The sequence below is a fragment of the Scyliorhinus canicula genome, chromosome 3 (genome assembly GCF_902713615.1).
Source record: "Scyliorhinus canicula chromosome 3, sScyCan1.1, whole genome shotgun sequence".
Lineage (NCBI taxonomy): Eukaryota > Metazoa > Chordata > Chondrichthyes > Carcharhiniformes > Scyliorhinidae > Scyliorhinus > Scyliorhinus canicula.
In genome coordinates, this window is record NC_052148.1 from 8,141,837 (window position 1) to 8,169,536 (window position 27,700).

Here is a 27,700-nt window from a genome sequence, read left to right on the forward strand (position 1 = left end):
GAGCCATGAGGTCATGTTGCAGTTGTACAAAACTCTAGTACGGCCGCATTTGGAGTATTGCGTACAGTTCTGGTCGCCTCATTATAGGAAGGCCGTGGAAGCTTTGGAACGGGTGCAGAGGAGATTTACCAGGATGTTGCCTGGTATGGAGGGAAAATCTTATGAGGAAAGGCTGATGGACTTGAGGTTGTTTTCGTTAGAGAGAAGAAGGTTAAGAGGTGACTTAATAGAGGCATACAAAATGATCAGAGGGTTAGATAGGGTGGACAGCGAGAGTGGTGAGGCCGTGGAATGCCCTACCTGCAACAGTAGTGAACACGCCAACATTGAGGGCATTTAAAAATTTATTGGATAAGCATATGGATGATAAGGGCATAGTGTAGGTTAGATGGCCTTTAGATTTTTTCCATGTCGGTGCAACATCGAGGGCCGAAGGGCCTGTACTGCGCTGTATCATTCTATGTTCTATGTTCTATGATGTTGCGCTGACCTGTGAAACCATCTGAAGCCAATCTGACCTACACTATTCCATTTTCATCCATATGTCTATCCTTTATCCCAATCCTCTGGATAATCTTGACAATAAGCCCTCAACATTGCCTTTAATGTCTGATACCACCTTTCTAACGCTCTCTGCGATTCTGGATGGTACACAGTTGATTTAAATTGTTTTATTCCTCAGCTATCCATAACTTCTTTGAATAACCTTGAGGTAAAATTTGACCCTTGATCCGATTGTAGTTCTGTGGGTAGTCCATATCTAGTAAAGAATTTAAGTAACTCCTCCACAATATTTTTAGCTGTAATATTGCGTACTGGAATGGCCTCTGAAAACCTAGTAGACACATCCATTACAGTAAAAAAATATTGATTCACACTTATTGTAGGGTAGAATGGTAGTTAGCATAAATGCTTCACAGCTCCAGGGTCCCAGGTTCGATTCCCAGCTGGATCGCTGTCTGTGTGGAGTCTGCACGTCCTCCCCCTGTGTGCGTGGGTTTCCTCCGGGTGCTCCGGTTTCCTCCCACAGTCCAAAGATGTGCGGGTTAGGTGGATTGGCCATGCTAAATTGCCCGTAGTGTCCTAAAAAAAGTAAGGTTAAGGGGGGTTGTTGGGTTACGGGTATAGGGTGGATACGTGGGTTTGAGTAGGGTGATCATGGCTCGGCACAACATTGAGGGCCGAAGGGCCTGTTCTGTGCTGTACTGTTCTATGTTCTATGTGTGTGTGTCTGTGAGTGTGTGTGTGTGTCTGTGAGTGTGTGTGTGTGTCTGTGAGTGAGTGTGTGTGTCTGAGAGTGTGTGAGAGTGAGTCTGTCTGTGTGTCTGTTAGTGTGTGTGCCTGTGAGTGTGTGTCTGTGAGTGTGTGTCTGTGTGTGTGTGTGTAGAGTGTGTGTGTCTTTGAGTGTGTGTGTGTGTCTGTGAGTGTGTGTGTGTGTGAGAGTGTGTGTGTCTTTGAGTGTGTGTGTGTGTCTGTGAGTGTGTGTGTGTCTGTGAGTGTGTGTCTGTGAGTGTGTGTGTGTGTGAGAGTGTGTGTGTGTGTGTGTGAGTGTGTGAGAGTGAGTCTGTCTGTGTGTCTGTTAGTGTGTGTGCCTGTGAGTGTGTGTGTGAGAGTGTGTGAGAGTGAGTCTGTCTGTGTGTCTGTTAGTGTGTGTGTGTGCCTGTGAGTGTGTCTGTGTGTCTGTGAGTGTGTGTGTGTGTGAGAGTGTCTGTGTGTGTGTCTGTGAGTGTGTGTGTGTGTGTCTGTGAGTGAGTGTGTGTGTCTGTGAGTGTGTGTGTGTGTGTGTGTGAGAGTGTGTGTGTCTTTGAGTGTGTGTGTGTGTCTGTGAGTGTGTGTGTGTGTGTGTGTCTGTGAGTGTGTGTCTGTGAGTGTGTGTGTGTGAGAGTGTGTGTGTGAGTGTGTGTGAGAGTGTGTGAGAGTGAGTCTGTCTGTGTGTCTGTTAGTGTGTGTGTGCCTGTGAGTGTGTGTGTGAGAGTGTGTGAGAGTGAGTCTGTCTGTGTGTCTGTTAGTGTGTGTGTGCCTGTGAGTGTGTGTGTGTGTCTGTGAGTGTGTGTGTGTGAGAGTGTCTGTGTGTGTGTGTGTGAGAGTGTCTGTGTGTGTGTGTGTGAGAGTGTCTGTGTGTGTGAGTGTGTGTGAGAGTGAGTCTGTCTGTGTGTCTGTCAGTGTGTGTGTGTCTGTGAGTGTGTGTGTGTGTGTGAGAGTGTCTGTGTGTGTGTGTGTGTGTGTGTGAGAATGAGCCTGTCTGTGTGTCTGTTAGTGTGTGTGTGTGCCTGTGAGTGTGTGTGTGTGTCTGTGAGTGTGTGTGTGTGTGAGAGTGTCTGTGTGTGAGTGTGTGTGAGAGTGAGTCTGTCTGTGTGTCTGTGAGTGTGTGTGCCTGTGAGTGTGTGTCTGTGAGTGTGTGTGTGTGTCTGTGAGTGTGTGTGTGTCTGTGAGTGTGTGTGCCTGTGAGTGTGTGTGTGTGTCTGTGAGTGTGTCTGTGTCTGTGAGTGTGTGTGCCTGTGAGTGTGTGTGCCTGTGAGTGTGTGTGTGTGTGCCTGTGAGTGTGTGTGTCTGTGAGTGTGTGTGTGTGTCTGTGTGTGTGTGTGTCTGTGAGTGTGTGTGTGTGTGTCTGTGAGTGTGTGTGTGTCTGTGAGTGTGTGTGCCTGTGAGTGTGTGTGTGTGTGTGTGTGTGTCTGTGAGTGTGTGTGTGTGTGTGTGCCTGTGAGTGTGTGTGTCTGTGAGTGTGTGTGCCTGTGAGTGTGTGTGTCTGTGTGTCTGTGAGTGTGTGTGTCTGTGAGTGTGTGTGTCTGTGAGTGTGTGTGCCTGTGAGTGTGTGTGTCTGTGAGTGTGTGTGTGTGTGTCTGTGAGTGTGTGTGGAGGATGAGGAGTTTGTAGATCTGATCTCTGTGATTTGTTTCTTTTGAACACAGGGAACCATGTCACGCTCCGCAGCACAAAGGTCTCGGATAGAGAAATCCCGCATTATTACGCCAGCAGTGAGCAGCCCACAGGTGGATATTGTACCCGGTCGATTTTCAGAAAATGACTGGCAGGTCATGGTGGCCAACGAAGATAGTGAGATTCACATTGGGGACATCATCGATGACATCGTGAATCAAGCGTTGGATGCTTGTTACAGAGTTTACATTGAAAAACAGGTAACGGCGAGAAATAGTTCAACAGCACCGTGAGAGATAGGGCCAGTGAGAGTCATATTACTGGACCTATTTGATGAGACCATCAATTCACGAGCCACGTGGTTAGAAGTGAACAGTGGTTTTAATCGTCTTACAACAGAGCCTGCCTGTGACGAGATGAACTCCAGATGAACTGGCAGGCAGGCTCTCAGCATCAACCTTTATACTTTCAGTTAGGGGGAAGAGCCACGGGCGGAGCCAAGGGTGGAGCCCAGTACAAGCTCCTCATCTCCCCCTATGGGTAGAGCCGCGCAACTACACGTGATCCAATACAATATACAGGCTCAACACATGTTGTACAATACAGTGTGGATTATTAGTATTTATAATTCACCACACTATTATGATGTGGAGATGCCGGCGTTGGACTGGGGTGAGCACAGTAAGAAGTCTTACAACACCAGGTTAAAGGCCAACAGGTTTGTTTCAAACACAACCTTTCTGAGCACAGCTCCTTCCTCAGGTGAATCAACTAATTTGGTTAGGGTTAGGGTTTGGGTTTGGGTTTGGGTGAATCACCTGAGGCAGGAGCTGCGCCCAGCCCCCTGCACCCAGCCCAGCCCCCTGCACCCAGCCCCCTGCACCCAGCCCAGCCCCCTGCACCCAGCCCCCTGCACCCAGCCCAGCCCCCTGCACCCAGCCCCCTGCACCCAGCCCAGCCCCCTGCACCCAGCCCAGCCCCCTGCACCCAGCCCGTCCCCCTGCACCCAGCCCGTCCCCCTGCACCCAGCCCGTCCCCCTGCACCCAGCCCAACCTCCCACACCCCACCCAGCCCGTCCCCCTGCACCCAGCCCGTCCCCCTGCACCCAGCCCGTCCCCCTGCACCAGCCCAACCTCCCACACACAACCCAGCCCAGCCCCCTGGACCCAGCCCAGCCCCCTGCACCCAGCCCAGCCCTCTGCACCCAGCCCAGCCCCCTGCACCCAGCCCAACCTCCCACACCCCACCCCACCCGTCCCCCTGCACCCAGCCCAGCCCCCTGCACCCCACCCGTCCCCTGCACCCAGCCCAGCCCCCTGCACCCAGCCTAGCCCCTGCACCCAGCCCAGCCCCAGCACCCAGCCCAGCCCCCCTGCACCCAGCCCAACCTCCCACACCCCACCCAGCACGTCCCCCTGCACCCAGCCCATCCCCCTGCACCCAGCCCATCCCCCTGCACCCAAACCATCCCCCCTGCACCCAGCCCAGCCCCCTGCACCCAGCCCAGCCCCCTGCACCCAACCCGTCCCCCTGCACCCAGCCCAGCCCCCTGCACCCAGCCCAGCCCCCTGCACCCAGCCCAGCCCCCTGCACCCAGCCCAGCCCCCTGCACCCAACCCAGCCCCCTGCACCCAGCCCAGCCCAGCCCCCTGCACCCAGCCCAACCTCCCACACCCCACCCAGCACGTCCCCCTGCACCCAGCCCATCCCCCTGCACCCAGCCCAGCCCCCTGCACCCCACCCGTCCCCCTGCACCCAGCCCAGCCCCCTGCACCCAGCCCAGCCCCTGCACCCAGCCCAGCCCCCAGCACCCAGCCCAGCCCCCCTGCACCCAGCCCAACCTCCCACACCCCACCCAGCACGTCCCCCTGCACCCAGCCCATCCCCCTGCACCCAGCCCATCCCCCTGCACCCAACCCATCCCCCTGCACCCAGCCCAGCCCCCTGCACCCAGCCCAGTCCCCTGCACCCAACCCGTCCCCCTGCACCCAGCCCAGCCCCCTGCACCCAGCCCAGCCCCCTGCACCCAGCCGAGCCCCCTGCACCCAGCCCAGCCCCCTGCACCCAACCCAGCCCCCTGCACCCAGCCCAGCCCAGCCCCCTGCACCCAGCCCAACCTCCCACACCCCACCCAGCACGTCCCCCTGCACCCAGCCCATCCCCCTGCACCCAGCCCATCCCCCTGCACCCAACCCATCCCCCTGCACCCAGCCCAGCCCCCTGCACCCAGCCCAGCCCCCTGCACCCAACCCGTCCCCCTGCACCCAGCCCAGCCCCCTGCACCCAGCCCAGCCCCCTGCACCCAGCCCAGCCCCCTGCACCCAGCCCAGCCCCCTGCACCCAACCCAGCCCCCTGCACCCAGCCCAGCCCAGCCCCCTGCACCCAGCCCAACCTCCCACACCCCACCCAGCCCGTCCCCCTGCACCCAGCCCAGCCCCCTGCACCCAGCCCAGCCCCCCTGCACCCAGCCCAACCTCCCACACCCCACCCAGCCCGTCCCCCTGCACCCATCCCGTCCCCCTGCACCCCACCCCTCCCCCTGCACCCAGCCCGTCCCCCTGCACACAGCCCATCCCCCTGCACCCAGCCCATCCCCCTGCACCCAGCCCATCCCCCTGCACCCAGCCCATCCCCCTGCACCCAGCCCAGCCCCCTGCACCCAGCCCATCCCCCTGCACCCAGCCCATCCCCCTGCACCCAGCCCCCTGCACCCAGCCCAGCCCCCCTGCACCCAGCCCTACCTCCCACACCCCACCCAGCACGTCTCCCTGCACCCAGTCCAGCCCCCTGCACCCAGCCCAATGCACCCAGCCCAGCCCAGCACCCTGCACCCAGCCCCCTGCACCCAGCCCGTCCCCCTGCACCCAGCCCAACCTCCCACACCCCACCCGTCCCCCTGCACCCAGCCCAGCCCCCTGCACCCAGCCCAGCCCCCTGCACCCAGCCCAGCCCCCTGCACCCAGCCCAGCCCAGCCCAGCCCCCTGCACCCAGCCCAACCTCCCACACCCCACCCAGCCCAGCCCCCTGCACCCAACCCAGCCCCCTGCACCCAGCCCAGCCCCCTGCACCCAGCCCAGCCCCCTGCACCCAGCCCAGCCCAGCCCCCTGCACCCAGCCCCCTGCACCCAGCCCGTCCCCCTGCACCCAGCCCAACCTCCCACACCCCACCCGTCCCCCTGCACCCAGCCCAGCCCCCTGCACCCAGCCCAGCCCCCCTGCACCCAGCCCAACCTCCCACACCCCACCCAGCCCGTCCCCCTGCACCCAGCCCGTCCCCCTGCACCCCACCCCTCCCCCTGCACCCAGCCCGTCCCCCTGCACCCAGCCCATCCCCCTGCACCCAGCCCATCCCCCTGCACCCAGCCCATCCCCCTGCACCCAGCCCATCCCCCTGCACCCAGCCCATCCCCCTGCACCCAGCCCAGCCCCCTGCACCCAGCCCATCCCCCTGCACCCCAGCCCATCCCCCTGCACCCAGCCCCCTGCACCCAGCCCAGCCCCCCTGCACCCAGCCCAACCTCCCACACCCCACCCAGCACGTCTCCCTGCACCCAGTCCAGCCCCCTGCACCCAGCCCCCTGCACCCAGCCCAGCCCAGCACCCTGCACCCAGCCCCCTGCACCCAGCTTGTCCCCCTGCACCCAGCCCAACCTCCCACACCCCACCCGTCCCCCTGCACCCAGCCCAGCCCCCTGCACACAGCTCCTTCCTCAGGTGAATCACCTAATTTGGTTAGGGTTAGGGTTTGGGTTTGGGTTTGGGTGAATCACCTGAGGCAGGAGCTGCGCCCAGCCCCCTGCACCCAGCCCAGCCCCCTGCACCCAGCCCCCTGCACCCAGCCCAGCCCCCTGCACCCAGCCCAGCCCACTGCACCCAGCCCAGCCCCCTGCACCCAGCCCGTCCCCCTGCACCCAGCCCAGCCCCCTGCACCCAGCCCCCTGCACCCAGCCCAGCCCCCTGCACCCAGCCCAGCCCCCTGCACCCAGCCCCCTGCACCCAGCCCAGCCCCCTGCACCCAGCCCAGCCCCCTGCACCCAGCCCAGCCCCCTGCACCCAGCCCAGCCCCCTGCACCCAGCCCCCTGCACCCAGCCCAGCCCCCTGCACCCAGCCCAGCCCCTGCACCCAGCCCAGCCCCCTGCACCCAGCCCCCTGCACCCAGCCCAGCCCCCTGCACCCAGCCCAGCCCCCTGCACCCAGCCCAGCCCCCTGCACCCAGCCCATCCCCCTGCACCCAGCCCAGCCCCCTGCACCCAGCCCAGCCCCCTGCACCCAGCCCAGCCCCCTGCACCCAGCCCAGCCCCCTGCACCCAGCCCAGCCCCCTGCACCCAGCCCCCTGCACCCAGCCCAGCACCCTGCACCCAGCCCCCTGCACCCAGCCCAGCCCCCTGCACCCAGCCCCCTGCACCCAGCCCAGCCCCCTGCACCCAGCCCAGCCCCCTGCACCCAGCCCGTCCCCCTGCACCCAGCCCGTCCCCCTGCACCCCACCCAGCCCGTCCCCCGCACCCAGCCCGTCCCCCTGCACCCAGCCCGTCCCCCTGCACCCAGCCCGTCCCCCTGCACCCAGCCCAGCCCCCTGCACCCAGCCCAACCTCCCACACCCCACCCAGCCCAGCCCCCTGCACCCAGCCCAACCTCCCACACCCCACCCCACCCATCACCCTGCGCCCAGCCCAGCCCCCTGCACCCAGCCCAGCCCCCTGCACCCAGCCCAGCCCCCAGCACCCAGCCCAGCCCCCCTGCACCCAGCCCAACCTCCCACACCCCACCTAGCACGTCCCCCTGCACCCAGCCCATCCCCCTGCACCCAGCCCATCCCCCTGCACCCAACCCATCCCCCTGCACCCAGCCCAGCCCCCTGCACCCAGCCCAACCTCCCACACCCCACCCAGCCCGTCCCCCTGCACCCAGCCCAGCCCCCTGCACCCAGCCCAACCTCCCACACCCCACCCAGCCCGTCCCCCTGCACCCAGCCCAGCCCCCTGCACCCAGCCCAACCTCCCACACCCCACCTAGCCCGTCCCCCTGCACCCAGCCCAGCCCCCTGCACCCAGCCCAGCCCCCTGCACCCAGCCCCCTGCACCCACCCAGCCCCCTGCACCCAGCCAGCCCCCTGCATCCAGCCCAGCCCCCTGCACCCAGCCCGTCCCCCTGCACCCAGCCCGTCCCCCTGCACCCCACCCAGCCCGTCCCCCGCCACCCACCCGTCCCCCTGCACCCAGCCCGTCCCCCTGCACCCAGCCCAGCCCCCTGCACCCAGCCAACCTCCCACACCCCACCCAGCCAGCCCCCTGCACCCAGCCCAACCTCCCACACCCCACCCCACCCATCACCCTGCGCCCAGCCCAGCCCCCTGCACCCAGCCCAGCCCCCTGCCACCCAGCCCAGCCCCCAGCACCCAGCCCAGCCCCCCTGCAACCCAGCCCAACCTCCCCACCCCCACCCAGCACGTCCCCCCTGCACCCAGCCCATCACCCTGCACCCAGACCCATCCCCCTGCACCACCAACCCATCCCCTGCACCCAGCCCAGCCCCCTGTAACCCAGCCCAGCCCCCTGCACCCAACCCGTCCCCCTGCACCCAGCCCATCCCCCTGCACCCAGCCCAGCCCCCTGCACCCAGCCCAGCCCCCTGCACCCAGCCCAACCTCCCACACCCCACCCAGCCCGTCCCCCTGCACCCAGCCCAGCCCCCTGCACCCAGCCCAACCTCCCACACCCCACCCAGCCCGTCCCCCTGCACCCAGCCCAGCCCCCTGCACCCAGCCCAACCTCCCACACCCCACCCAGCCCGTCCCCCTGCACCCAGCCCAGCCCCCTGCACCCAGCCCAGCCCCCTGCACCCAGCCCAGCCCCCCTGCACCCAGCCCAACCTCCCACACCCCACCCAGCCCGTCCCCCTGCACCCAGCCCAGCCCCCTGCACCCAGCCCAGCCCCCTGCACCCAGCCCAGCCCCCTGCACCCAACCCGTCCCCCTGCACCCAGCCCAGCCCCCTGCACCCAGCCCAGCCCCCTGCACCCAGCCCAGCCCCCTGCACCCAACCCAGCCCCCTGCACCCAGCCCAGCCCCCTGCACCCAGCCCAGCCCCCTGCACCCAGCCCAACCTCCCACACCCCACCCAGCCCAGCCCCCTGCACCCAGCCCCCTGCACCCAGCCCAGCCCCCTGCACCCAGCCCAGCCCCCTGCACCCAGCCCGTCCCCCTGCACCCAGCCCGTCCCCCTGCACCCCACCCAGCCCGTCCCCCTGCACCCAGCCCGTCCCCCCTGCACCCAGCCCGTCCCCCTGCACCCAGCCCAACCTCCCACACCCCACCCAGCCCAGCCCCCTGCACCCAGCCCGTCCCCCTGCACCCAGCCCAGCCGCCTGCACCCAGCCCAACCTCCCACACCCCACCCCACCCGTCCCCCTGCACCCAGCCCAGCCCCCTACACCCCACCCGTCCCCTGCACCCAGCCCAGCCCCCTGCACCCAGCCCCGCCCCCTGCACCCAGCCCAGCCCCCAGCACCCAGCCCAGCCCCCCTGCACCCAGCCCAACCTCCCACACCCCACCCAGCACGTCCCCCTGCACCCAGCCCATCCCCCTGCACCCAGCCCATCCCCCTGCACCCAACCCATCCCCCTGCACCCAGCCCAGCCCCCTGCACCCAGCCCAACCTCCCACACCCCACCAGCCCGTCCCCCTGCACCCAGCCCAGCCCCCTGCACCCAGCCCAACCTCCCACACCCCACCCAGCCCGTCCCCCTGCACCCAGCCCAGCCCCCTGCACCCAGCCCAGCCCCCTGCACCCAGCCCAGCCCCCTGCACCCAGCCCAACCTCCCACACCCCACCCAGCCCGTCCCCCTGCACCCAGCCCAGCCCCCTGCACCCAGCCCAGCCCCCTGCACCCAGCCCAGCCCCCTGCACCCAACCCGTCCCCCTGCACCCAGCCCAGCCCCCTGCACCCAGCCCAGCCCCCTGCACCCAGCCCAGCCCCCTGCACCCAGCCCAGCCCCCTGCACCCAGCCCAGCCCCCTGCACCCAGCCCAGCCCAGCCCCCTGCACCCAGCCCAACCTCCCACACCCCACCCAGCCCGTCCCCCTGCACCCAGCCCAGCCCCCTGCACCCAGCCCAGCCCCCCTGCACCCAGCCCAACCTCCCACACCCCACCCCGCCCGTCCCCCTGCACCCAGCCCGTCCCCCTGCACCCCCCCCCTCCCCCTGCACCCAGCCCGTCCCCCTGCACACAGCCCATCCCCCTGCACCCAGCCCATCCCCCTGCACTCAGCCCATCCCCCTGCACCCAGCCCAGCCCCCTGCACCCAGCCCATCCCCCTGCACCCAGCCCATCCCCCTGCACCCAGCCCCCTGCACCCAGCCCAGCCCCCCTGCACCCAGCCCAACCTCCCACACCCCACCCAGCACGTCTCCCTGCACCCAGTCCAGCCCCCTGCACCCAGCCCCCTGCACCCAGCCCAGCCCAGCCCCCTGCACCCAGCCCCCTGCACCCAGCCCGTCCCCCTGCACCCAGCCCAACCTCCCACACCCCACCCGTCCCCCTGCACCCAGCCCAGCCCCCTGCACCCAGCCCAGCCCCCTGCACCCAGCCCAGCCCCCTGCACCCAGCCCAGCCCAGCCCCCTGCACCCAGCCCCCTGCACCCAGCCCCCTGCACCCAGCCCCCTGCACCCAGCCCCCTGCACCCAGCCCAGCCCCCTGCACCCAGCCCAGCCCAGCCCAGCCCTCTGCACCCAGCCCAGCCCAGCGCAGCCCCCTGCACCCAGCCCCTCCCCCTGCACCCAGCCCCTCCCCCTGCACCCAGCCCGTCCCCCTGCAGCCAGCCCCTCCCCCTGCACCCAGCCCCTCCCCCTGCACCCAGCCCGTCCCCCTGCACCCAGCCCAGCCCCCTGCACCCCACCCCTCCCCCTTCACCCAGCCCCCTGCACCCAGCCCATCCCCCTGCACCCAGCCCAGCCCCCTGCACCCAGCCCGTCCCCCCTGCACCCAGCCCAACCCCCTGCACCCAGCCCAGCCCCCTGCACCCAGCCCCCTGCACCCAGCCCCCTGCCAGCCCAGCCCCCTGCACCCAGCCCAGCCCCCTGCACCCAGCCCAGCCCCCTGCACCCAGCCCAGCCCCCTGCCAGCCCAGCACAGCCCCCTGCACCAGCCCCCTGCACCCAGCACCCCTGCCAGCCCAGCACAGCCCCCTGCACCCAGCCCCCTGCCAGCCCAGCACAGCCCCCTGCACCCAGCCCACGCACAACCTGCACCCAGCCCATCCCCTGCACCCGCCCGTTCCCCTGCACCCAGCCCAGCCCCCTGCACCAGCCCGTCCCCTGGACACCAACCCAGCCCCCTGCACCCGAGGGGCCCAGCCCCTGCACCCAGCCCCCTGGCACCCAGCCCATCCCAGCCCGTCCCTCCCCTGCACCCACTCCCCCTGCACCCAGCCCAGCCCCTGCACCCAGCCCAGGGCCCCTGCACCCGCCCGCCCCTGCACCCAGCCCAGCCCCCCTGCACCCAGCCCAGCCCCCTGGCACCCAGGCCCAGCCACCCTTGCACCCAGCCCCGTCCCCCTGCACCCAGCCCGTCCCCCTGCACCCAGCACAGCCCGTCCCCCTGCACCCAGCCCCTCCCCCTGCACCCAGCCCAACCTCCAACACCCCACCCCTCCCCCTGCACCCAGCCCAGCCCCCTGCACCCAGCCCAGCCCGTCCCCCTGCACCCAGCCCAGCCCCCTGCACCCAGCCCAGCCCCCTGCACCCAGCCCAGCCCAGCCCGCTGCACCCAGCCCAACCTCCCACACCCCACCCAGCCCAGCCCCCTGCACCCAACCCATCCCCCTGCACCCCACCCAGCCCAGCCCCCTGCACCAGCCCATCCCCCTGCACCCAGCCCAACCTCCCACACCCCACCCATCCCCCTGCACCCACCTCAGCCCAGCCCCCTGCACCCAGCCCGTCCCCCTGCACCCAGCCCGTCCCCCTGCACCCAGCCCAGCCCCCTGCACCCAGCCCAGCCCCCTGCACCCAGCCCAGCCCCCTGCACCCAGCCCAGCCCCCTGCACCCAGCCCAACCTCCCATACCCCACCCAGCCCAGCTCCCTGCACCCAGCCCAGCCCAGCCCCCTGCACCCAGCCCAGCCCAGCCCCCTGCACCCAGCCCGTCCCCCTGCACCCTCCCCTCCCCCTGCACCCAGCCCAGCCCCCTGCACCCAGCCCAGCCCCCTGCACCCAGCCCGTCCCCCTGCACCCAGCCCCTGCACCCAGCCCAGCCCCCTGCACCCAGCCCAGCTCCCTGCACCCAGCCCCCTGCACCCAGCCCAGCCCCCTGCACCCAGCCCAGCCCCCTGCACCCAGCCCGTCCCCCTGCACCCAGCCCAGCCCCCTGCACCCAGCCCCTCCCCCTGCACCCAGCCCAGCCCCCTGCACCCAGCCCGTCCCCCTGCACCCAGCCCCCTGCACCCAACCCATCCCCCTGCACCCAGACCAGCCCCCTGCACCCAGCCCAGCCCCCTGCACCCAGCCCAGCCCCCTGCACCCAGCCCAGCCCCCTGCACCCAGCCCAGCCCCCTGCACCCAGCCCAACCTCCCATACCCCACCCAGCCCAGCTCCCTGCACCCAGCCCAGCCCAGCCCCCTGCACCCAGCCCAACCTCCCATACCCCACCCAGCCCAGCCCCCTGCACCCAGCCCAGCCCAGCCCCCTGCACCCAGCCCGTCCCCCTGCACCCACCCCTCCTCCTGCACCCAGCCCAGCCCCCTGCACCCAGCCCAGCCCAGCCCCCTGCACCCAGCCCGTCCCCCTGCACCCACCCCTCCCCCTGCACCCAGCCCAGCCCCCTGCACCCAGCCCAGCCCCCTGCACCCAGCCCAGCTCCCTGCACCCAGCCCAGCCCCCTGCACCCAGCCCAGCTCCCTGCACCCAGCCCCCTGCACCCAGCCCAGCCCCCCGCACCCAGCCCAGCCCCCTGCACCCAGCCCAGCCCCCTGCACCCAGCCCAGCCCCCTGCACCCAGCCCAGCCCCCTGCACCCAGCCCAGCCCAGCCCCCTGCACCCAGCCCCCTGCACCCAGCCCAGCCCCCTGCACCCAGCCCAACCTCCCACACCCCACCCGTCCCTCTGCACCCAGCCCCTCCTCCTGCACCCAGCCCAGCCCCCTGCACCCAGCCCAGCCCACTGCACCCACCCGTCCCCCTGCACCCAGCCCGTCCCCCTGCACCCAGCCCAGCCCCCTGCACCCACCCCTCCCCCTGCACCCAGCCAAGCACCCCTGCACCAGCCCAGCCCCCTGCACCCAGCCCCCTGCACCAGCCCAGCCCCCTGCACCCAGCCCAGCCCCCTGCACCCAGCCCCCTGCACCCAGCCCGTCCACCTGCACCCAGCCCAACCTCCCACACCCCACCCGTCCCTCTGCACCCAGCCCAACCTCCCACACCCCCCCCAGCCCAGCCCCCTGCACCAGCCCATCCCCCTGCACCCAGCCCAGCCCCCTGCACCCGCCCCCTGCACCCAGCCCGTCCACCTGCACCCAGCCCAACCTCCCACACCCCACCCGTCCCTCTGCACCCAGCCCAACCTCCCACACCCCACCCGTCCCTCTGCACCCAGCCCAACCTCCCACACCCCACCCCTCCCCCTGCACCCAGCCCGTCCCCCTGCACCCAGCCCAGCCCAGCCCCCTGCACCCAGCCCAGCCCCCTGCACCCAGCCCAGCCCCCTGCACCCAGCCCGTCCCCCTGCACCCAGCCCAACCTCCCACACCCCACCCCTCCCCCTGCAACCAGCCCAGCCCCCTGCACCCAGCCCGTCCCCCTGCACCCAGCCCAGCCCAGCCCCCTGCACCCAGCCCAGCCCCCTGCACCCAGCCCATCCCCCTGCACCCAGCCCATCCCCCTGCACCCAGCCCCCTGCACCCAGCCCCCTGCACCCAGCCCAGCCCAGCCCCCTGCACCCAGCCCAACCTCCCACACCCCACCCAGCCCAGCCCCCTGCACCCAGCCCAGCCCCCTGCACCCAGCCCAGCCCCCTGCACCCAGCCCGTCCCCCTGCACCCAGCCCAGCCCCCTGCACCCAGCCCGTCCCCCTGCACCCAGCCCAGCCCCCTGCACCCAGCCCCCTGCACCCAGCCCAGCCCCCTGCACCCAGCCCAGCCCCCTGCACCCAGCCCGTCCCCCTGCACCCAGCCCGTCCCCCTGCACCCAGCCCAGCCCCCTGCACCCAGCCCCCTGCCAGCCCAGCACAGCCCCCTGCACCCAGCCCAGCCACCTGCACCCAGCCCCCTGCCCCAGCCCAGCCACCTGCACCCAGCCCCCTGCACCCAGCCCAGCCACCTGCACCCAGCCCGTCCCCCTGCGCCCAGCCCGTCCCCCTGCGCCCAGCCCCCTGCACCCAGCCCAGCCCCCTGCCCCAGCCCCCTGCACCCAGCCCGTCCCCCTGCACCCAGCCCAGCCCAGCCCCCTGCACCCAGCCCCCTGCACCCAGCCCGTCCCCCTGCACCTAGCCCCCTGCACCCAGCCCAGCCCCCTGCACCCAGCGCCCTGCACCCAGCCCAGCCCCCTGCACCCAGCCCAGCCCCCTGCACCCAGCCCCCTGCACCCAGCCCAGCTCTGCCCCCTGCACCCAGCCCGTCCCCCGTCCCCTGCACCCAGCCCCCTGCACCCAGCCCAGCCCCCTGCACCCAGCGCCCCTGCACCCAGCCCAGCTCTGCCCCCTGCACCCAGCCCCCTGCACCCAGCCCAGCCCCCTGCACCCAGCCCAGCCCCCAGCAGGGAACCCGGGTTTGGCAGGCGGTACAGGTTGTGGTGTGTGGTGGAGGGTGAGGTGTGAGGGAGCTGCCTGTGGCTGGGGTTCATTCGCCTTCGAGGAGGGGGGTGTGAGCGGGCCTGGGGTGGTAACAGGGGCGTAGAGGTGGTGAGTACCCAGGCTGCCCTGGGGCGTTGTCCATCCTCACAGGCAGCATGGTAGCACAGTCGTTAGCACTGCTGCCTCACAGCTCCAGGGTCCCACGTTCAATTCGGCCTCGGTTGACTGTGCGGAGTCTGCACATCCTCCCCGTGTGTGCGTGGGTTTCCTCCGGGTGCTCCGGTTTCCTCCCACAGACCAAAGGTGTGCGGGTTAGGTGGAATGGCCTTTAATGTTCAGTCATTTGTGGTTGAGCTGTGGTTTTGGGGTTGCAGGGATAGGCTGGGAGCCTGGTTATGGTGCTGTTTCAGAGGGTGGGTGCAGACTCAATGGGCGAATGGCCTTCTTCTGCAGTGTCGGGATTGTAGAATTCTCACGCAGCGCTGTCGACCCATCCACCTGGTGCAGGCTGCATGGAGGAGGGGGGGTGTGATGCCGTATTGCGGGGGGGGGGGGGGGGTTGCTCTCCAGCGCTGGTGGGGGGTGCCGTGGGGAGTTACAGGGGGACACTACCTGGCAGGCCAGGTCTGCGCGGGCACAAACCTGTCCATTCTCCATCCGTATCTGCAGGGGGGCTTTACGTGGTGTGCATGCTAGCCCCCCCCCCCCCCCCCCCCCACCGGATGGAGCATCGGCGCGGGGGCGGCGGCGACGTTTTAGTTGTAAGATCAGAAGCTTCCTCCGGGCATAGCCGCAAAATCGGGAAAATCCCGCCCAGGGTCTCCCAAAAGGAGACTCCCGTCCATTGGGATGGATTCTGCCACTCCGCCCGCCACAAGAACGGCCCGGGCGAGACACGGACAATGGAGAAGTCCATTGACCTGGTGCGGGATTCTCCTGTCTCTGGGTGGACGTGGCCGGAGAATCCCACCCGTTAGCTCTGTCCCTCTCTCCGCAGAACCAGCCGGACTTGCTGAGTTTTCCCAGCATTCTGTTTTTCCTTTTTTCACACCTCCAACATCGCAGTGTCTGTTATTTATTTCAGGCTTGTGATGGGGACTGGAGGCCGTACAGCCCACACTGTGACTAGAGAGTCACAGAATCACCCGGTGGAGAAGAGGCCCTTCGGCCCATCGAGTCTGCACCGACATGTGTAACACACCTGACCACCTATTCCCACAGACCTCTGTCAGAGCAAACATGGAGTTTGAAAGCTTAGGCTACACGCTGTATATATGTCTATAGTTATGGATTAACAATAAACACTCCACAGTCAACCGTACAAGAATCACAACCTCTTCTTGAAAACGACGGAACTTAAAATATGCGGGATTCTCCCGGTATTTTGCCGGTTAGGGAAGAGGATCACTTCCTCGTCCAGCTCTCTTGTCTCGCTCTTCGATTGCGTTGACCATTCACTGAAACATTTCTCCCCGTCTTTTCCTCAGTTGTTGCCCTTCACCATCGCTCAAGCCAAGGAAGCCATCCTGCAGATTATCGAGTGGCAGTTCCTGACGCATGATTCTGGAGAGAGAGCCGTCTTGATGGAGCAGTCTTGGCAGGAGGATGAGGAGCCTGTGGCCTATATCACTGACAGCTGGGCCCAGGGTTCAGTGCCTCTGGTGAAGGCTCCATCAACAGCAACTCTGGAGAAACAGGTAGAAGAGGCCGAGGAATTGGTGTTCGATATCCCCATAACCCAGGAACCACCCACTTCACATTTTTTGGACACTAAGGGGCAATTTAGCATGGCCAATCCACCTAACCTGCACATCTTTGGACTGTGGGAAGAAACCGGAGCACCGGGAGGAAACCCACGCAGACACGGGGAGAACGTGCAGACTCCGCACAGACAGTGGCCCAAGCCAGGAATCGAACCTGGGACCCTGGTGCTGTGAAGCAACAGGGCTAACCACTGTGTTACTGTGCCACCTGTAGCACGTGGCACTGGTAATAATCCTGACATCAATACCTTTTGAAGTCCTACTTTTCAACGTTCTTCTGAACTCCCTACATTCTGCTTTTAGGACCTTATCCCTTTTGTACCGATGTTGTTTGTACTGATGTGCACCACGGCCATTGGCTGTTCACCCACCAGAATGGGTGAGACCCCTCCAGAATGTCCTGTACCTGCTCCGAGACATCCTTGACCCTGGCACCTGGGAGGCAGCGTTCCATCCTGAAGTCTTCTTTGCGGCCACAGAAACGCCTAACAATTCCCTAACAATTGAATCCCCAATAACTATTGCAATCCCACAGTTTTTACTCCTCCTCTTTGCAGCAGAACTAACCATGGTGTGAGTTTGGCTGTTGCTGTTTTCCCCTGAGAGGCCATTCCCCTCAACAGTATCCAAAGTGGGATGTATATTTTGCAGGGGAATGGCTACAGGAGATTCCTGCACTGCCTGCCCAGCTCTCTTGTCTGCCTGCAGGTCACCGATTCCCTTCCTGCCTGCAGACCCTGAGCCTGCAGTGTGACCACCTCTCTATACGTGCTATCCATGATGCTCTCCACCTCGCGGATGCTCCACAGTGCCCTCGGCCGCTGCTTCAGCTCTGAAACTCGAGCTTCCAGGAGCTGCAGCTGGAGACACTTCCTACACCTGCTGGCTCTGAGCACTGGAAATGTCCCCGGCTTCCCACGTAAAGCAGGAGAACACCACAGCTTTGACACCTCCCAACACCATCACTGGCACCTCCTAACACCATCCCTCACCCCCTCAATACTGACCCTCTGACAGTGCGGCACTCCCTCAGTACTGACCCTCTGACAGTGCAGCACTCCCTCAGTACTGACCCTCTGACAGTGCAGCACACCCTCAGTACTGACCCTCTGACAGTGCGGCACTCCCTCAGTACTGACCCTCTGACAGTCCAGCACTCCCCTCAGTACCGACCCTCTGACAGTGCAGCACTCACTCAGTACTGACCCTCTGACAGTGCGGCACTCCCTCAGTACTGACCCTCTGACAGTGCAGTGCTCCCTCAGTACTGACTCTCTGACAGTGCAGCACTCCCTCAGTACTGACCCTCTGACAGTGCAGCACTCCCTCAGTACTGACTCTCTGACAGTGCAGTGCTCCCTCAGTACTGACTCTCTGACAGTGCAGCACTCCCTCAGTACTGACCCTCTGACAGTGCAGCATTCCCTCAGTACTGACTCTCTGACAGTGCAGCACTCCCTCAGCACTGACCCTCTGACAGTGCAGCACACCCTCAGTACTGACCCTCTGACAGTGCGGCACTCCCTCAGTACTGACCCTCTGACAGTGTGGCACTCCCTCAGTACTGACCCTCTGACAGTGCAGCACTCCCTCAGTACTGACCCTCTGACAGTGCAGCACTCCCTCAGTACTGACCCTCTGACAGTGCAGCACTCCCTCAGTACTGACCCTCTGACAGTGCAGCACTCCCTCAATACTGACCCTCTGACAGTGCAGCACTCCCTCAGTACTGACCCTCTGGACAGTGCGGCACTCCCTCAGTACTGACCCTCTGACAGTGCAGCACTCCCTCAGTACTGACCCTCTGACAGTGCAGCACTCCCTCAGTACTGACCCTCTGACAGTGCAGCACTCCCTCAGTACTGACCCACTGACAGTGCAGCACTCCCTCAGTACTGACCCTCTGACAGTGCGGCACTCCCTCAGTACTGACCCTCTGACAGTGCGGCACTCCCTCAGTACCGACCCTCTGACAGTGCGGCACTCCCTCAGTACTGACCCTCTGACAGTGCGGCGCTCCCTCAGTACTGACCCTCTGACAGTGCAACACTCCCTCAGCACTGACCCACTGACAGTGCAGCACTCCCTCAGTACTGACCCTCTGACAATGCAGCACTCCCTCAGTACTGACCCTCTGACAGTGCAGCACTCCCTCAATACTGACCCTCTGACAGTGCAGCACTCCCTCAGCACTGACCCACTGACAGTGCAGCACTCCCTCAGTACTGACCCTCTGACAATGCAGCACTCCCTCAGTACTGACCCTCTGACAGTGCAGCACTCCCTCAATACTGACCCTCTGACAGTGCAGCACTCACTCAGTACTGACCCTCTGACAGTGCAGCACTCCCTCAATACTGACCCTCTGACAGTGCAGCACTCCCTCAATACTGACCCTCTGACAATGCACACTCCCTCAGCACTGACCCACTGACAGTGCAGCACTCCCTCAGTACTGACCCTCTGACAGTGCAGCACTCACTCAGTACTGACCCTCTGACAGTGCAGCACTCCCTCAGTACTGACCCTCTGACAGTGCAGCACTCCCTTAGTAGAGACCCTCTGACAGTGCGGCACTCCCTCACTACTGACCCTCTGACAGTGCAGCACACCCTCAGTACTGACCCTCTGACAGTGCGGCACTCCCTCAGTACTGACCCACTGACAGTGCAGCACTCCCTCAGTACTGACCCTCTGACAGTGCGGCACTCTCTCAGTACTGACCCTCTGACAGTGCAGCACTCCCTCAGTACTGACCCTCTGACAGTGCAGCACTCCCTCAGTACTGACCCTCTGACAGTGCAGCACTCCCTCAGTACTGACCCACTGACAATGCAGCACTCCCTCAGTACTGACCCTCTGACAGTGCGGCACTCCCTCAGTACTGACCCTCTGTCAGTGCAGCACTCCCTCAGTGCTGACCCTCTGACAGTGCGGCACTCCCTCAGTACTGACCCTCTGACAGTGCGGCACTCTCTCAGTACTGACCCTCTGACAGTGCGGCACTCCCTCAGTACTGACCCTCTGTCAGTGCAGCACTCCCTCAGTGCTGACCCTCTGACAGTGCGGCACTCCCTCAGTACTGACCCTCTGACAGGGCAGCACTCCCTCAGTACTGACCATCTGACAGTGCAGCACTCTCTCAGTACTGACCCTCTGACAGGGCAGCACTCTCTCAGTACTGACCCTCTGGCAGTGCAGCACTCCCTCAGTACTGACCCTCTGACAGTGCAGCACTCTCTCAGTACTGACCCTCTGGCAGTGCAGCACTCCCTCAGTACTGACCCTCTGGCAGTGCAGCACTCCCTCAGTACTGACCCTCTGACAGGGCAGCACTCCCTCAGTACTGACCCTCTGACAGGGCAGCACTCTCTCAGTACTGACCCTCTGGCAGTGCAGCACTCCCTCAGTACTGACCCTCTGACAGTGCAGCACTCCCTAGGTACTGACCCTCTGACAGTGCAGCATTCCCTCAGTACTGACTCTCTGACAGTGCAGCACTCCCTCAGTACTGACCCTCTGACAGTGCAGCACTCCCTCAGTACTGACCCTCTGACAGTGCAGCACTCCCTCAATACTGACCCTCTGACAGTGCAGCACTCCCTCAGTACTGACTCTCTGACAGTGCAGCACTCCCTCAGTACTGACTCTCTGACAGTGCAGCACTCTCTCAGTACTGACCCTCTGACAGGGCAGCACTCTCTCAGTACTGACCCTCTGGCAGTGCAGCACTCCCTCAGTACTGACCCTCTGACAGTGCAGCACTCTCTCAGTACTGACCCTCTGGCAGTGCAGCACTCCCTCAGTACTGACCCTCTGGCAGTGCAGCACTCCCTCAGTACTGACCCTCTGACAGGGCAGCACTCCCTCAGTACTGACCCTCTGACAGGGCAGCACTCTCTCAGTACTGACCCTCTGGCAGTGCAGCACTCCCTCAGTACTGACCCTCTGACAGTGCAGCATTCCCTCAGTACTGACTCTCTGACAGTGCAGCACTCCCTCAGTACTGACTCTCTGACAGTGCAGCACTCCCTCAGTACTGACCCTCTGACAGTGCAGCATTCCCTCAGTACTGACTCTCTGACAGTGCAGCACTTCCTCAGTACCGACCCTCTGACAGTGCAGCACTCCCTCAGTACTGACCATCTGACAGTGCAGCACTCCCTCAGTACTGACCCTCTGGCAGTGCAGCACTCCCTCAGTACTGACCCTCTGACAGTGCAGCAATCCCTCAGTACTGACCCTCTGACAGTGCAGCACTCCCTCAGTACTGACCCTCTGACAGTGCAGCACTCCCTCAGTACTGACGCTCTGACAGTGCAGCACTCCCTCAGTACTGACCCTCTGACAGTGCAGCACTCCCTCAGTACTGACCCTCTGACAGTGCAGCACTCCCTCAGTACTGACCCTCTGACATTGCAGCACTCCCTCAGTACTGACCCTCTGACAGTGCAGCACTCCCTCAGTACTGACCCTCTGACAGTGCAGCACTCCCTCAGTACTGACCCTCTGACAGTGCAGCACTCCCTCAGTACTGACCCTCTGACAGTGCAGCACTCCCTCAGTACTGACCCTCTGACAGTGCAGCACTCCCTCAGTACTGACCCTCTGACAGTGCGGCTCTCCCTCAGTACTGACCCTCTGACAGTGCAGCACTCGCTCAGTACTGACCCTCCCACAGTGCAGCACTCCCTCAGTACTGACCCTCCCACAGTGCAGCACTCCCTCAGTACTGACCCTCTGACAGTGCAGCACTCGCTCAGTACTGACCCTCCCACAGTGCAGCACTCCCTCAGTACTGACCCTCCCACAGTGCAGCACTCCCTCAGTACTGACCCTCTGACAGTGCAGCACTCCCTCAGTACTGACTCTCTGACAGTGCAGCACCCCCTCAGTACTGACCCTCTGACAGTGCAGCACTCCCTCAGTACTGACTCTCTGACAGTGCAGCACCCCCTCAGTACTGACCCTCTGACAGTGCAGCACTCCCTCAGTGCTGGAAGTGCGAGTGCCGGCCTGAGGTGAGGCTTGGAACCTGTGATTGTCTGACAGTGGATGGAGAATGGTCACCAATGATATTTGCTTAAAACAGGAAATGAGACTGAAAATGAAGTTATTTTAATGATCGCCACATGTTTTGAATCAGGAAAGGCTGGAGGAGACTCCTGGAGATACCATCTGTTTGCCAAAGGGAATCGAGGACCCGACTGCGACCCCTGCTGGTCCAGAATGTTGGAGTGATCAGCAGCCACACCAAGAGGTGAACGTCATGTCTTCAGTGTCCAAAGAGCTAATGGGTCACTCCCTGGATTCGGAAAAGGTAATGGAGCTTAGAGGAAATGCTGAACTCATTAACTGGTTGTTCCAGGTGAGACTATTCTCGATGCAAACTGGAGGGATCTGTGGCTCTCTGCCTGGGCCAAGTGTAAATGGACAGAGGGTCAGTCGGAGCAGAGAATTGAACGCTCAGCTCGGAGAGTTTTGAGGGGGGCAGACTTTGACTCATAGACACTGACAGCTGTACTGGGAAAGAAGGAACTGGGCTGGGCTCCACTTAAATCGAGCTTGTTCAGTGCCTTGGCCAATTTTGTTTCCAGAGATCCATGCAAGTGAGGGAAGTTTGTAAATCTCAAGGTTGCAAGACTCGAATGTCAGAGAAACAAGCAGAGCAGGACAGAACGGACATTATTGATGAAATAGTGAAGGGGCTGGTTTAGCACACTGGGCTAAATCGCTGGCTTTTAAAGCAGACCAAGGCAGGCCAGCAGTACGGTTCAATTCCCGTACCAGCCTCCCCGAACAGGCGCCGGAATGTGGCGACTAGGGGCTTTTCACAGTAACTTCATTGAAGCCTACTCGTGGCAATAAGTGATTTTCATTTGATTTTTCATTTTCAAATCAGGGAAAATGGTCAAATTGTCTCTGAATGCTGAAATGCTGATAATAAGGTTTGGTTTATGTGGGTGCAAAGTAACCAAGAAACTCTGGTCCATCAGTTTTACAGAGAATTTACATAGAATTTACAGTGCAGAAGGAGGCCATTCGGCCCATCGAGTCTGCACCGGCTCCTGGAAAGAGCACCCCTACCCAAGGTCAACACCTCCATCCTATCCCCACAACCCAGTAACCCCACCCAACACTAAGGGCAATTTTGGACACTAAGGGCAATTTAGCACGGCCAATCCACCTAACCTGCACACCTTTGGACTGTGGGAGGAAGCCGGAGCACCCGGAGGAAACCCACGCAGACACAGGGAGGATGTGCAGACTCCGCACAGACAGTGACCCAAGCCCGAATCGAACCTGGGACCCTGGAGCTGTGAAGCAATTGTGCTATCCACAATGCTACGTGCTGCCTGTAAGTTGTGGTCTGACTGCAGCCCTGTAGTATTGCAGTAAGACTTTGTTACTCTTCTAACCTTGCAATAAAGACCAAATTTTGATCTTCGGGGCACCATACCCGGTGATACCCCAAACATCTGCTGGGGAACCCCTTTCTGATGTATCCACGCAAGGGCGACATGGTGGCACAGTGGTTAGCCCTGCTCCCTCACAGAACCAGGTTCAATTCCCGGCTTGGATCACTGTTCGTGCGGTGTCCGCACGTTCTCCCTGTGTCTGTCAGGGTTTCTTCCGGGTGCTCCGGTTTCCTCCCACGGTCCAAAGATGAGATGGCAGGAGAATGGAGATGAGAAAAATATCAGCCATTATTGAATGGCGGAGCAGACTTGATGGGCCATGTGGCCTAATTCTGATCCTATGTCTTGTGGTCTTATGGACCTGGGTAGGGTGCTCTTTTGGAGGGGCGGTGCAGACGTAATGGGCCAAATGGCCTCCTTCTGCATTCTACGGATTGTGGGACAGAAATCAATATTTTGACAATGGTGTGAAACTAAATGTTAGTGTTCAGACGGATGTGTACAAGGAACATAGGAAGTTAACATGCCGGTACACCTGGCAATGAGGAACATGAATGACATTTGGTCTTTATTGCAAGGTTAGAAGAGTAACAAAGTCTTGCTGCAATACTACAGGGCTGCAGTCAGACCACAACCCGTCTCCAAATTTGATCACCTTGTTGAAGGAAGGTTGTACTTACTTTACAGAAGGTACAACAAAGATTCATTACATTTCCTGAGGTGAGCAGGTTGTCCTGAGGGAGAGGTCAACTCTCTGGATTTTCGGAGAACAGGAGATTTTGGGAGGGTCTGATAGGGCAGATGCTCAGAGGCTGGTGGGTCCAGAGCTAGAATAAGGAATCGTCCATTTCAGACTGAGGGGGAGATGGCGTTTTCTGTGAATATTTGGAATTCTCTACCTCAGTTGTTGAATATACTCAAGGCTGTGATTGGTGGAGAGTTGAACTCTCAAGCAGTGAAGATACATGGGAATCGGAAAGGGAAGGTGGAGTTGGGGCAAGGATAAGTCATGATCTTATTCAATAGGGGACAGGCTTAAGGGACTACTGCAGTCTGATGGGCCAACCAAGTCTAGTCTAGTTCTTCCCAGGAGTGGTCCAGTTAATTCCACTCCCCCACTCCTTCCCCATATCCATGGAACGTTATCTCATTCCCTTTTGGAGTTAATCTGTTTTCACTAACGTACCAAGAAGTGCATTGCAAATCCTGACCTCTCTTTTACTTCAAGTTTTCCCTTGTGTCACCTCTTTGCCTGCCATCTCCAACCTCTCGGTATTGACTCTTTGGGAATTGGAAACTGTCCCCTTATTAACTCACCTATATCCCCAGTCCTAAATCTGGGTCTTATGTGCTCAAAGGAAAGTCACCCTAGTTTATCTGTAACTCCCCATCCTTGTGCCATCCAGATCTGGGCACAGTATTCCAGGATTGTGTAGCTAATTAATCTGTTAAAAAGAAAAAACCATCTCCAGCCTTGAGAACCCTTTTGTTCTTGTGTTTTGACATCAGGAAGGCAAGAAAGCTGTTGAAGTTGATGAAGACGCTGAACCACAATCACCCCCTGTAGCCAAGAAGAGAATATTGAAGTATGGGTGCCACCGGGGAGGCCCAAGCAAGCGGAAGAGCGTTCCCAGGCATTTGTGTCAGACGGAAAAGGAGTTGCTCCAACCACAAACCCCGGAGCCCTGTGTTGAAGAGCCTCCTGTGCCTCCCTGTGATTTTTATAGGATGACTTCCTATTTCCAGAACGTTCTAAAAATTCAGAACAGCCGCCGACCATTAAACAACATCATGACGTTTGATAAGTTTGGGAATGTGACGGCAGTGCAGAGATTGAAGCCAAGCCAATTTCCCAGGCAGCATGTTAGGCCTGTGTTCCAGCTGCTTGACGTGGAGCTGGAGCCCGAGACCCATAGACCCCTTCTGAGGGAGGCCTTGAGACCTTTGGTCTTCCGGGGTGGCAACTTTACTAAAGGCCTGTTTCCGGCCAGGTACAACGTGAGGAGACCTCAGAAGCAGGTTGCTGAGAATAGAGAGGGTGAGCGAAGTCTGGGAGGTGAGAAGACAGGCCTTCAGGGCTCTCACGCAGACAGGCAGCCTGGGCGAGCAGCCCCACTCCGGCGGCTGAAGCTGAATGACTCGTGCGCTGTCTCTAACTCTCCAGAATTTATAGATTTCATTCCCGATGGGGCAAAGGACAGAAACCATTCAAACCGTGGCCATTACCCAGAGTATGAGGAGACACAGCAGAGCAGACTGAGGCCCATCTGCAACAGCCTGTTCAGACCCCCCATCCTGGTGGAGTATCTAACCAGCAGTATTGTACAGTAAACCCCTCACGCTAGACCTGAACACAACCTCTTACTGCAGTGACCACTCTGTACTCGATAGATCCTCTTTTATTACCTATCTGCTCTGTGCATTGGCTCTGTAGCTTCGACATTTCGCCAGGTGTGACATAACATCTGTAACCCTAGCTAATAAAAGATCGAATCATTGACGAGGTACCTGAATCATTTTTGGAGTAGATACACACGTACCCCTTTTAGAAGGAATCAGCTAACAGTTGGTGTCGTCACATATTAAATAGCAACATGTTTCAGCCATGACACCAGACCTGTTACCAAACCTTTACTGTTGTCGTTAGCAACCTCTCCCCAGCTAATTGGGGAGTGAGCACAGTTCTCCATCATTCCCCCTCTCCAGGGGGAACCTGCATTGCTGGAATCCCGAGGACATCATCACCACTGGGACAAAAATCCCAGAAAACCTGAGGACATTGGGAACGCTGGAACCCAAATCCCAGAAAACCCAAGGACATGTTTGCTCAGCCAGTGACCCCCACATCCCATAAACAAATGTTTTAAAAGCCCAAGGACACTGGGAACAAAGGATTCCAAATTCTAGCAAACCCTGGGACTTTGGAGATGGTGGGTGGCCAAATCCATCGTATCTGTGAGCAACTTGCTAATCCAGAAGACCACCTCACCCAGACAAATGGCCCCGGAGCAGTTTATGTCTTCTACACAGCGCCAGTTCCTGATATCTGCACCGACCTGAGAAAGTGCATCGCAGTAAGGACAGGCCGAAGCTTCAGTCTGCTTCTGTCAGGGTTACAGTCTGTGTTCGCCCTAATTCAAACCGCCAGAACCAAATGGAACTGCCTCACAACTCCGGGGACCTGGGTTCAATTCCGGCCTCGGGTCACTGTCTAGGCTGAGTCTGCGTGGGTTTCCTCCGGGTGCTCCGGTTTCCTCCCACAGTCCAAAGATGTGCAGGTTAGGTGGATTGGCCGTGCTAAATTGCCCTTAGTGTCCAAAAGGTGAGGTGGGGTTACTGGGTTACGGGGATAGGGTGGAGGTGTGGGCTTAAGTAGGGAGCTCTTTCCAAGGGTTGGTGCAGACTCGATGGGCCGAATGGCCTCCTGCACTGTAAATTCTATGATTCTAGCCCATGGGCTGTTCCTCCAACCTGCTTGTATTCCTGCACAGGACTCCCCGCACCCCGATCTCACAGGGATCTCACCCACCCACCCCGATTAAGCACTCCTGCCCCACCGCCATGGTATTCCCCATCCCCCACCCCTCACCTGCATAGGAACCCCACCCCTGACTCAATCCAATTGGCCCACCACCACCGCCCGGCCTAACCTGACGACACTCCCAATGTCCAACCTCCCTTCCGATGTCCAACCCTGTTCCTGATGTCCATCTCCGACCGATGTCGAACTTACCCTGGACGCCTACCTTCCCCCTGGCTTGTTCATTTCACTGGGGTGTCGAAACTCACCTGTTTCATTGGAGCCAGTGCCTGGCTCCTATCCAGCCTGAGTCAGGAAAGTCGGGTAAGACAGGTACTGAGAGATCTGAGCTGGGAAGAGTGTACGGAGTGGCATTCCCACCCTGACTGCCACCCTGAGGAAGCTGGAGCATGAATTCTATATTTTTTGAAAAGCTGTAACTAGTGCAGTGTTTGGACCTGAACTGTTTCCAATCTACATTAATGACTTGGACGATTTTTACCGTGCGCTCCTTGTACTGGGGAGGAACTGCGGCTGCACGCGAGTTTCTGCTCATGAGCACACCGAACTGTTAATCCGAGACGCCTTTGTTGCGGGTATGCAGTCCCCACAGATCCGCCAGAGACTGTTAGAGAAGGAAACTTTGAGCCTCACAGAGGCACGGGCCCTCGCGAACTCTCTAGATGTTGCGAACGGAAACGCCCGTCCATTGCCCCCGACCGCGCGGCGGCCCCCTGGGCAGCCTGGAATTCAGCTTCCCCTTCCCCTACGGACTCTGAATAGCCTCAGGCCTGCGCTGCGAGACGCCCTGGAAACCCCGCTGGGCCCCGTTGCTATTTCTGTGGACAGGCAAAACACCCCCGACAGCGTTGCCCAGCCAGATCGGCAACGTGCAAGGGCTGCGGTAAGAAGGGCCATTTTCTGTTGGTTTGCCAGGCCAAGGCGGTCGCTGTGATCCCGGGCAGCGACTGCGGGACATCACCCTGTGTGGTGAATCACAGTCCGTGTAATTCACACTGTTATTATATATGATGTACTGTATCTGGGTAAGCTCGGTGTACGAGCAGTTGCGCGGCTCTGCCCCTAGGGGGAGATGAGGAGTTTGTACTGGGCTCCACCCTTGGCTTCGCCCATGGCTCCTCCCACTAACCGGAAGTATAAAGCCTGGCAGTCTGAGCCTGCCTGCCAGTTCATCTCGTCACAGGCAGGCTCCGTTGTAAGATCATTAAAACCACTGTTCACTTCCAACTACGTGTCGTGTGAATTGATGGTCACATCAATTTAATGATCTTAGGAAACAAGAAGAAATCTATAAGGAGAAATCGAAGAAA

General features: G+C 61.9%; 1 protein-coding gene across 1 annotated transcript; it reads left to right on the forward strand.

Moving 5' to 3' along the window:
- The first annotated feature begins 2,902 nt into the window (after positions 1 to 2,902).
- Positions 2,903 to 25,347, forward strand: LOC119963685 (uncharacterized protein C2orf81 homolog). The gene is made up of 4 exons (XM_038792999.1): positions 2,903 to 3,137; positions 16,155 to 16,364; positions 21,577 to 21,750; positions 24,359 to 25,347. The coding sequence occupies exons 1-4, from the start codon at positions 2,916 to 2,918 to the stop codon at positions 25,178 to 25,180; spliced, it is 1,428 nt and encodes a 475-aa protein (XP_038648927.1). The 5' UTR covers positions 2,903 to 2,915; the 3' UTR covers positions 25,181 to 25,347.
- Positions 25,348 to 27,700: the final 2,353 nt, after the last annotated feature.

Bases quoted from the DNA above. Each gene is read 5' to 3' on its own strand.
- LOC119963685 (XM_038792999.1), top strand. From the start codon at position 2,916: ATGTCACGCTCCGCAGCACAAAGGTCTCGGATAGAGAAATCCCGCATT. The intron at 3,138-16,154 runs GTAACGGCGAGA...TCTTTTCCTCAG, and splicing joins GAGTTTACATTGAAAAACAG to TTGTTGCCCTTCACCATCGC. The intron at 21,751-24,358 runs GTAATGGAGCTT...TTTTGACATCAG, and splicing joins ACTCCCTGGATTCGGAAAAG to GAAGGCAAGAAAGCTGTTGA.